The sequence below is a fragment of the Chiloscyllium plagiosum genome, chromosome 2, assembly GCF_004010195.1.
Source record: "Chiloscyllium plagiosum isolate BGI_BamShark_2017 chromosome 2, ASM401019v2, whole genome shotgun sequence".
Taxonomy (NCBI): Eukaryota; Metazoa; Chordata; class Chondrichthyes; order Orectolobiformes; family Hemiscylliidae; genus Chiloscyllium; species Chiloscyllium plagiosum.
The window spans coordinates 10,257,821-10,268,348 of NC_057711.1; the positions used below are offsets into that span (position 1 = coordinate 10,257,821).

The 10,528-nt window shown below is 41.4% G+C and overlaps 1 protein-coding gene across 8 annotated transcripts in view; it reads right to left on the reverse strand.

The window, feature by feature from the left end:
• Positions 1–10,528, reverse strand: part of htt (huntingtin) — a 241,245-nt gene that overhangs the window by 78,585 nt on the left and 152,132 nt on the right. For all 8 annotated transcript variants that reach the window (XR_006313622.1, XM_043703713.1, XM_043703763.1 and 5 more), the window contains exons 29-31: positions 6,086–6,196; positions 2,488–2,565; positions 1,217–1,440 (exon numbers count right to left, since the gene is read on the reverse strand). Coding sequence is in view for 7 of the 8 variants with exons in the window: in XM_043703713.1 (XP_043559648.1) it covers positions 1,217–1,440; positions 2,488–2,565; positions 6,086–6,196 (413 nt within the window). In the remaining variant the exon portion in view is untranslated. The remainder of the gene's footprint in view (positions 1–1,216; positions 1,441–2,487; positions 2,566–6,085; positions 6,197–10,528) is intronic.

Sequence of the window (10,528 nt, forward strand, 5' to 3'; positions counted from 1 at the left end):
AAAGTGTGTTGCTGGAAAAGCGCAGTAGGTCAGACAGCATCCAAGGAGCAGGAGAATCAGCGTTTTGGACATTGAGCCTGCTGCGCTTTTCCAGCAACACATTTTCAACCAGAGGTTTCTTGCCTCATACCGTCAAAATTAGCCTTCCTCCAATTTAGAACTTCAGATTTTAGATCTGGGCTATCCTTTTCCATCAGTATTTTAAAACTAATAGAATTTTGGTTGCTGGCCCCAAAGTGCTCCCTCACTGACACCTCAGTCACCCAAGAATTGGTCAAATTTTGCACCTTCTCTAGTAGGAACATCCACATACTGAATCAGAAAATTTTCTTGTGCACACTGAACAAATTCCTCTCCATCTAAACCCTTAACATTATGGCAGTCACAGTCTATATTTGGAAAGTTAAAATCCCCTACCATAACCACCCTAATTATTCTTACAGATAGCTGAAATCTCCTTACAAATTTGCTTCTCATTTTCCTGCTGACTATTAGGGGGTCTACAATACAATCCCAATAAGGTGATCATCCCTTTCTTATTTCTCAGTTCCACCCAAATAACTTCTCTGGATGTATTTCCGGGAACGTCCTCCCTAAGTACTGCTGTAACGCTGTCCCTTATTAAAAAGGCCACTCCCCCTCCTCTCTGGTCTCCCTTTTTATCCTTCCTGTAGCATTTGTATTAAGCTGCCAGTCCTGTCCATCCTAAGCCATGTTTCTGTAATTGCTATGATGTCCCAGTCCCATGTTCCTAACCACACCCGGAGTTCATCTGCCTTCCATGTTAGGCATCTTGCATTCAAATAAATGCAGTTTAATTTATCAGTCCTACCTTATTCTCTGCTTTGTTCCTGCCTGCCTGTCCTGACTGTTTGACTCACTTCTTTTCTCAACTGTACCAGTCTCAGATTGAACTCTTCCCTCACTATTTCCCTGGTCACACCTCGCCACCTTACTAGTTTAAATCCTCCTGAGCAACTCTAGCAAGTCTCCCTGCCAGTATATTAATCCCCTTCCAATTCAGGTATAATCCATCCTTCTTGTACAGGTATTCTTCACAAGTACTTGGTAATTTTCATGGATTCTACCACCCCTCTAGATATCTTTTTTATAATATGGAAATCAGAACTGCACATAGCATCTGTCAAATGTAGATTGATCAAACCTCTGTGCAGGTTTTGCATAACTTTGCTGCACAATCGATACGATGCCTCACCCAGATGTGTCCTGCTCAGGTTCAGCTTGGACCATGTTCCTTAGACTGGCATCAGCTAGCGCCTGGGTGAAGTGGGTATATGGTGCCATGAAACAGTAGTGGTATAGACCTGGCCGCAAATTGGAAGAGCCCAAGCGCTGCACCTTTCCTTGAGATTTGTTGGGATTGGAAGAAGAGCCATCATATTGCGATGCTAGATTTGTTCCAAACAGCGTCTTCAACAACTGGAGATTAAAGATTTCAGTATTAAACATATACAAATGAGAACCACATAAAAGACAAGAACGTTAAGCAAATGGGTTGAACAGTGAGCAAAAAGCACATTTGGTATAGGGGACAGATAAAGAGCACAGTTTGATTATCTAAGGTTCAAAATTACCCTAATTGGGATTTATTTCTTTCATTTTCATACCAAGGTCTGGTATTTTATTCGAGGCGCAGTGGTCACTGGTGTAAGAGTACACAAGTCAACAAGATTTCTTTTTATTCATTCACAGATGTGGGGGCTGCAGGTTGGGCCAGCAGTTATTATCCATCTCTCGTTTTAATTTAAACAAATCTGAGTATTAATGAAAAATAAGTTTTCTGTCAAAGTTTTACATCTTTCATCATCAGGATAGGCACACGAATGTTAAAAATCAAAGGTAAGAATAATTCATATTGCATGAGAAAAGGGGCACTGAATTTGGGCAGTTTGGTTCTGATTGGTTGAGATGTTGTAATGGCCAATGCACAAAGTAACTACTCCTCCCCATGTCTGTTTATACAAAACAAAAGTGCAATGTCTGGACATATCCCTTTTGCCTGGAAAGGAAAGATCTCTGCACGTGAATATATATATATATATATATATATATATATATATCTTCTAAAGAATGCAAATCAGCTAAAATATAAGACAGACTGAAACTGGTTGTCTGAGCAATTCTTAGCACAATTGGGATTATTCAGTAAGTGTTGCCTAATCATGGAAACATGTCTAACACCAAGCATAGAGTTGTTGTTATGAGAGATGTTTGGGATAAGAGTGGGTGAGGTAGTGAACACTTCATCTTGTAAAAGAACAGGAATATTTGAATCAGAGGGTTAGAGGGGAAAGAGACCAGGTAGAATAGTGTTTAGGTTGTACCATCCAACCTACTAGGCAATAACAGCACCAATATTATAGAGGAGGAAAAAACAAAGCAGAATGCAGTCAGTGAAAGAAATTTCCTGCCACATAAACATGCTGTGCAATTCATACAAGAGTGGGCATTCAGAAACATGCTTACCTGCTGTACACAAACAGTGGCTGCCATTGGTTCCCTGCAAAAACAGGACTTCAAGTAGCCAAGGATCTCTTCCACACACTGAAATTAGATTTGAAGAAATATTAGGTATTAGACCAGTTTCAGTGACCGCAGATTGTGTGAATGTTAAAAACACACATGTAGCATGGAGTTCATTTTATTAAAACAGTTAAAACATAGCTGCCACATCTGTAAGTGTATCAGTTAAAATTGTATTTGATATGTAACACAACAGCAAAACTTAATAGATAAGCTCAAACGAATCTTCAAGTTCTACACAAGTCACATAGTCAAAGAAATGAAGAAAAGGGCTGATTCAACCCAAGGAAAGATCTTTTGTTTAAATGGTATTACAGACTGGGAGGCAACTAGCCTTTACAGTAATGACTGTAAAACTGCTACATGCAATGAAGTAGCAATGAAATGAGATGAGAGTATATGAATCCTCTTCAGCAGCCACTGTTGACAAATAAGCAGATGATTGATGGATAACCTGTCTTAAGCTTCAAGGAGTGCAAAGAATAAAAAAAAAGCATGAGAAGTCCCACCCACCTTTATTTCCAACTATTAGCACAACCTTCTCCCTCTGCTTTCCAGTGCAATTTAACTGCACTTGAGGAGAAATTGGTGGAAGTACTGATTTTAGATCTCCTGAACACATTTGATCAAAAACATCACCCTATTTTAATCCCATTTACCAGCACTTACTCAACAGCCTTGAATGATTTGGCACCACAGGTGCATATGAACATCCAACAGTACAGCACAGGAACATGCCCTCAACACACCATGTCTGTGCCAACCATGATGCTGTTCTAAACTAATCCCATCTGCCTGCACATGATCTGTATCCCTCTGCCTGTTCATGCATCTATCTAATCTAAATAGTTCTTAAATGTTGAGGGTTTCTGTCTCCACCATTTTATAGACAATCTGTTCCAGACAAATCAATGCTCCCTTTTCATTTTCCCTCCACCAAGGGAGGGGGTTGATTAGCTCACTTGGCTGGACAGCTGGTTTGCGATACAGTGAGACAACAGTGTAGGTACAATTCTTGCACCCACTGGTTACCGTGAAGGATTCTCCTTCTCAATCTTACCTCATACCACACACATGCACGCTCTCTGGCCTGGTAAGACTGTGGCAACTTTATCTTTACCATCAAGAGGAAGAGTTCCTTCCTGTCTAGTCTATTTGATGCTCCTCAATTTTATACAGCTTAATCACATCCCCAGTTTCCTCTGTTCCATGGAGAACAACCCTGGTCAAACAATCTCCCTTCATAAACTCTCCAGCTCAGGCTGCATCTTGGTAAATCTCCTGTACAACCTCTCCAGTGCAATCACATCACATCTCTCCCCCCCGAGAAAGTGGATTCCAGAACTGCCACATTATGCTCGCTGTGACTTAACCAACATTTTATACAGTTCCAGCGTCACCGCCACATTTTTAAACTCTTAACTCACAAAGACAAGTATCCTACATGCCTTCTTAACCACTCCATCTATCTGTCCCACTACCTAAAGGGACAGCGGACATGCATACTAAGGTCTCTCTGATCCTCAATACTCTGGATCCTATTCTTGCCGTTTTGCCCTCCCAAAGTGCATCACCTCACACTTATCCAGAATGAATTACAGCCCATCTGACTAGCCCATTGATATATTCCTGTAATCTAAGGCTGTCCTCCTCACTATTTATTACACCACAAATTTCTGTATTGGACTCTTGTACAGCCTGCTGCGAACTGGCTTAAAAAGCTCTCCTAGGTGCATTTTAAGAATATTGAGCAACCCAGTTTGCTCCTCTCTCAACCATGTCAGGCAGCATCTAGGGAACAGAAGATTCGACGTTTCGGGTACATGCCCTTCTTCAGGAAAGGCCCTTCCTGAAGAAGGGCATGTGCCCGAAACGTCGAATCTTCTGTTCCCTAGATGCTGCCTGACCTGCTGTGCTGTTCCAGCAATAAAGTTTCAGCTTTGATCTCCAGCGTCTGCAGACCTCACTTTCTCCTCTCTCAACCATGTCTCAGTGGCAACTATGATATTATACCCCATGTTTTAATTTGTGCTCTCAACCCATGGGCCTTGTTCATCAGATTTCAAATACCATTCAATCTTGCCAAACTACCTTGTGCTTTATTTGGCCTATAATTTCTATGCATTCCTGACTCACTCCAATTTTGGTAATTTTCTTGTTGACCGGATGTGACAAGCATTGTGTCACGAAGATCAATGTCAGGGTTTTAAATTTAGAATTTGTACAAGCAAGTTGGGTGAAGGAAAGCAAAATAAGATTGTCAAATTTGATGATGACAAGAGATAGAAAGTATCTTATGGAGGAGGACATGAGGTTCCAAAGAGACATAGATAGCCTAAGTAATTGGATATACATCTGGTAAATGGAGTATAATATGAAAAAAGTTAAATTGTTCCATTTTTATTCTTGCCAAAATGGACAAGTGGTGAGAGGTTGCTCAGTTCAAGGATGCAGATGGATCTGGGAGTCCAAGCACAGTACTGCAAAAATCTTGCATGAAAAGACAGCATGCAGCTTGGAAAGTTAATAGAATGTTAATAGAATTGTTTATGGCATGACAAATTTAATACCAGTGTCATGTATAACTGCATATTTTTGTAAGACACATCTGAGTACTTTGTACAGTATTGGTCTATTTCTGTATGGATGGATATAAATCCAGTGGAAGCAAACTAGAGGTGGTTTGCTGGATTAATACCTGGAAAGGGCAAATGGTCATAGGAGGATAAGTTGGCAGGTGTTGGAAAGAATGTTTCCTCTTATGGGAGATACAAGACCGAGGATGACTATTTAAAAAATAAAAGTGCACCTATTCAAGACAGGGATGAGATTTTCTTTCCTCACAGTTGCAAGTCTTTGAAATGCTCTTCCTCAAAAGGCAGTGGAAGCAGAGTCTGGAACATTTTAAATCAGAGGTAATTAAGGTCTTGATAAACAAGGCAAGATAATGTTTATCAGACATCGGTGAGAATGCAAATAATCAGCTAAGTAGGTTTCTTATTGAGTGGAGTAGGTTCAAAGAGCTGAACGGCCTACTCCAGCTCATAATTATAGGCTGGCACGCATCATGGTTCACTACCTCAATCACTCCATGTGGTAGCAAGCACCACATTATTACTACTCCCTGGGGGAATAAAGCTTCTCCTGATTTCTTATTGGAACTTTTCATTATATATCTCCCACTTTTGATCTCTACACAAGTCAGACTTATAAGTTTGATAAGTCAAACCTATCAAAACCCATTGTAACTTCGAAGAGCTCTATTAGGTCACTCCCCAGCTTCCCTTTTTAAAAAGGAAAAGAAAAGCTTCAAATTGTTCAATTAATCCCATTAAGTAAAAGCTTTCAGTTGTACATAGGTCTTAGAAATAGGAGCTTTCTGTCCTTTGAGTCTGATGCTGCTTCTAAATCCATTCTTGGAAATAGTTTCTGCACTCTTTTCACGGTCTCTATATACAGAGATCAGGCTACATACACTAAGACCATCTATAACCAAGGTTCATTGCAGCGGTAACAACTTGTCTACAGAAAACAGGATTACCTTCCCAATGTCCGGCAATGTTGCAATTTCAAGAAGCTGAGATAAAACATCCAAAGCCCCTCGCAAGAAGCTGCCAAACTTCTCATTATTGTTCTGAAGGTCCAGAGTAACCTGAAGGGGGAGAAAATGTAATACATATAATTGGACTGTAAAAGTGGAGAGATTTTGTTATAGAAAATAAGGTAATGTATTTTGAGTTCAAAGTCAATAACCAGAGAGTTTAAAGTAATTTGCAAGTTTCACTTATAACTCAAAGCTGGTGGGCAGATGGAATCTGCATTCTAACAGTGCAGGGTGAATTTCAAGCCCGCTCTCAGGTTGGAATGGTTTTGGTACTATGCTGTGCATTGCCTGCCGCTCACTCTTTGATAAACCTGTACATGATCTTGCATTACAGAGCTTAAAAACTAACCTTTTCTGCATTTCTTCACTGCTCCAATGTTACTTTGGTTGCTTCTTCCTATTCAATAAGTCTTACTTCCTTTTGAATAGCTGCATCACATTTGTGAATGCAAGGTCAGGAGATCCCGAAAGAGCATGAATGTCCGTAGGACACTGTCAGCAAAGTGTCAGGAGTTAAGGGCATCCTGGGTTGCTGCCAATATATTTCGAAATGCTTCAATTTGCCTCTCAAACCTGCTCTACTAATCAATAAAACTCGGGCTGATCAGTTTGTATTTCAAATTCCACATTCTCACCTATTCCCGATAAATTTATATTCCTTACCTAATGAGAATCTACCTTTCTCTAATTTAAAGCTATTCAGTGGCCCCACCTCCATCACCTTCTCAAGTAGAACTCTGAAACTGCACAATAGTTTTCCTCATCTGTCATAAAAAGGCAACCTCCAATTTTTAAACGCTGCTGCCTACTTTGACTCAGCAACAAGAGGAAACATCGTTTTCACATCCACCATGTCAAGACTTGTACACTTCAATCAAGTCACCCCTCATTCTATAAACTCCAGTGGCAGCAACCCCCACATTGTTCAACAGTTCTTTATAAAAGGTAACTCACTCATTCTAAATATCAATCTAGTAAATCTGCTCTGAACCACCTCCAAAGCATTTACATCAGTCCTTAAATAAGGTGATCAGAACTGCACATAAGTTATTTGAAAGTATCAGAGCCCCTGTATAGTTGAAATATAACAATTTTTACTTGAATTTTCAACTGTCTTGTATTAAAAGGATAACAAACCATTAGTTTTCTTCCTAATTCCATGCTGTACCTGCGTACAAACAATTATATTAGGGTAACTAGATCCCTCAGCAGCTCAGATTTCTGCAGTCAGTCATAGGAACGCACAACACGAAAACAGACCAGATATCCTAACTTAATCTAGTTCCATTTGCCAGCACTTTGCCCATATACCTCTAAAACTGTCCTATTCATATACCCATCTAGATGCCATTTAAATGTTTTAATTGTACCAGTCTCCACGACTGCCTCTGGCAGCTCATTCGATTCACACAAGACCCTTTGCATGAAGTTGCCCCTTAGGTCCCTTTTAAATCTTTCCCTTCACACCTTAAACCATAAAGGACAAAACAGGAACTAGGGAGAGATCAGGACTCCTCAAAGATCAGTAAGGCAGCTTATGTGTGGAACCGCAGGAGATGGGAGAGATACTAAACAAGTATTTTGCATCAGTATTTACTGTGGAGAAGGACACTAAAGATACAATGTGGGGAAATAGATAGTCACAACTTGACTCTATATTACAGAGGTGGTGCTGGTTGTCTTAAAACGCATAATGGTGGATAACTTCCCAGGACCTGATCAGGATCACAACTCTGAGGGAAGCGATTGCTGGGCCTCTTGCTGAGACATTTGTATCATCGATAGTCACAGATGAGGTGCTGGAAGACTGGAGGTTGGTTAATGTGGTGCCACTATTTAAGGATGGTGGTAAGGACAAGCCAGGAAACTACAGACCGGTGAGCCAGACATGGGTGGTGGGCAAGTTGTTGGAGGGAATCCTGAAGGACAAGTTCTACATGTATTTGGATAGACAAGGACCGGTTAAGGATCATCAACATGGCTTTGTGCGTGGGAAATCATGTCTCACAAACTTAATTGAGAGTTTTGAAGAAGTGAAAAAGAGGATTGATAAAGGGAGAGAGGTGGATGTGATCTATACAGATTTTAGTAAAACCTTCAACAAGGTTCCTCATGGTAGACTGATTAGCAAGGTTAGATCACACTGAATCCAGGGAAAACTAGCCATTTGGATACAGAACTGGCTTGAAGCTAGAAGGCAGAGGGTGGTACTGATGGGTTGCTTTTCAGACTGGAGGCCTGTGATCAGTGGTGTGCCACAAGGATTGAACATAGAACGTTACAGCACAGTATAGGCCCTTCAGCCCTCAATGTTGCGCTGACCTGTGAAAGCAATCTGAAGCCCATCTCACCTACACTATTCCATCATCATCCAGGTGTTTATCCAATGACTATTAAATGTCGTTCAAGTTGGCGAGTCTACCACTGTTGCAGGCAAGGCATTCCACACACTTATTACTCGCTGACATCTGTCCTATCCTTATCACCCCTCAATTTAAAACCATGCCTCCTTGTGCCAGCCATCACCATCAGCAGTAAAAAGCTCTCACTGTCCAACCTATCCAATCCTCTGATCATCCTGTATGGCTCTATTAAGTCACCTCTCAACCTTCTCCTCTCTAACGACAGCAGCCTCAAGTCTCTCAGCCTTTCTTCACAAGATCTTCCCTCCATACCAGGCAACATCCCAGTAAATCTCCTCTGCATCCTTTCCAGTGCTTCCACATGCTTCCTATCATGCAGTGACCAGAACTGTACGCAATACTCCAAATGTGGCCACACCAGAGTTTTGCACAGCTGCAGCATGACCTCATGGCTCCGAAACTCAAACCCTCTATCAATAAAAGCTTCTTAACAACCTGGGTGGCAACTTTCAGGGATCTTTTTACATGGACACTGAGATCTCTGCTCATCCACACTAACAAGCATCTTACCATTCGCCGGTACTCTGTATTCCTGTTACTCCTTCCAAAGTGAATCACCTCACACTTTTCCGCATTAAACTCCATTTGCCACCTCTCAGCCCAGCTCTACAGCTGATGTATGTCTCTCTGCAACATCCTTCAGCATTGTTCACAACTCCACAGACGGAGTGTCATCCGCAAGTTTACTAACCCATCCTTCGACACTCTCTTCCAGGTCATTTATAAAAATGACAAACAGCAGTACACCACTAGTAAGTGAACTCCACAGTGAACACTTCTCATCAACCACCACCCTCTCTTCTTTCAGCTAGCCAAACCACGAAATCACCTTCAGTCCCATTCCACCCAAGTTTGTGCAATAGCCTACTGTGGGGAACCTTATCAAATGCCTTACTGAAATCCACATACACTCCATTAACCACTTTACCCTCATCCACATGTTTGTTCACCTTCTCAAAGAACTCAAGGCTTGAGAGGCGCAACCTTTCCTTCACAAAACTGTTTACTATCCTTAATCAAATAATCATCTAGAAAGGAATAACATATTCTTATAATCCTTTCCAACACTTGACCCACAATCGAAGTAAGGTTCATTGGTCTATAATTACCAGGATTGTCTCTACTCCCCTTCGTGAAGAAGCGGACATTTGCTATCCACTGGTGAGGATACAGTGCCGGGTCCACTGCTTTTTGTCATTTATATAAATTATTTGGAAGTGAACATAGAGGAGATATAGTTACTAACTTTGCAGATGGCACAAAATTGGAGGTGTTGTTGACAGCGATGGCGATTACCTCAGAGAACAATGGGATCTTGATCAGATGGGCCAGTGACTGGCAGATGGAGTTTAATTTAGATAAATGGGAGATGCTGCTTTTTGGAAAAGGCAAAACAGGGCAGGACTTATACACTTAATGGTAAGGACCTGGGGAGTATTGCTGAACAAAGAGACCTTGGAGTTTAGGGTGTAGGTTTGCTCGCTGAGCTGTAGGTTTGATATCCAGACGTTTCATTACCTGGCTAGGTAACATCAGTGGCGACCTCCAAGTGAAGCGAAGCTGTTGTCTCCTGTTTTCTATTTATATCTTTCTCCTGGATGGGGTTCCTGGGGTTTGTGGTGATGTCATTTGCTGTTCGTTTTCTGAAGGGTTGATAGATGGCATCTAGATCTATGTGTTTGTTTATGGCGTTGTGGTTGGAGTGCCAGGCCTCTAGGAATTCTCTGGCATTTCTTTGCTTAGCCTGTCCCAGGGTAGATGTGTTGTCCCAGTCGAAATGGTGAGTTTTTTTTCATCCGTGTGTAGGGCTATGAGGGAGAGGGGGTCGTGTCTTTTTGTGGCTAGCTGGTGTTCGTGTATCCTGGTGGCTAACTTTCTTCCTGTTTGTCCTATGTAGTGTTTGTGGCAGTCCTTGCATGGAATTTTGTAGATGACGTTGGTTTTGTCCATGGGATGT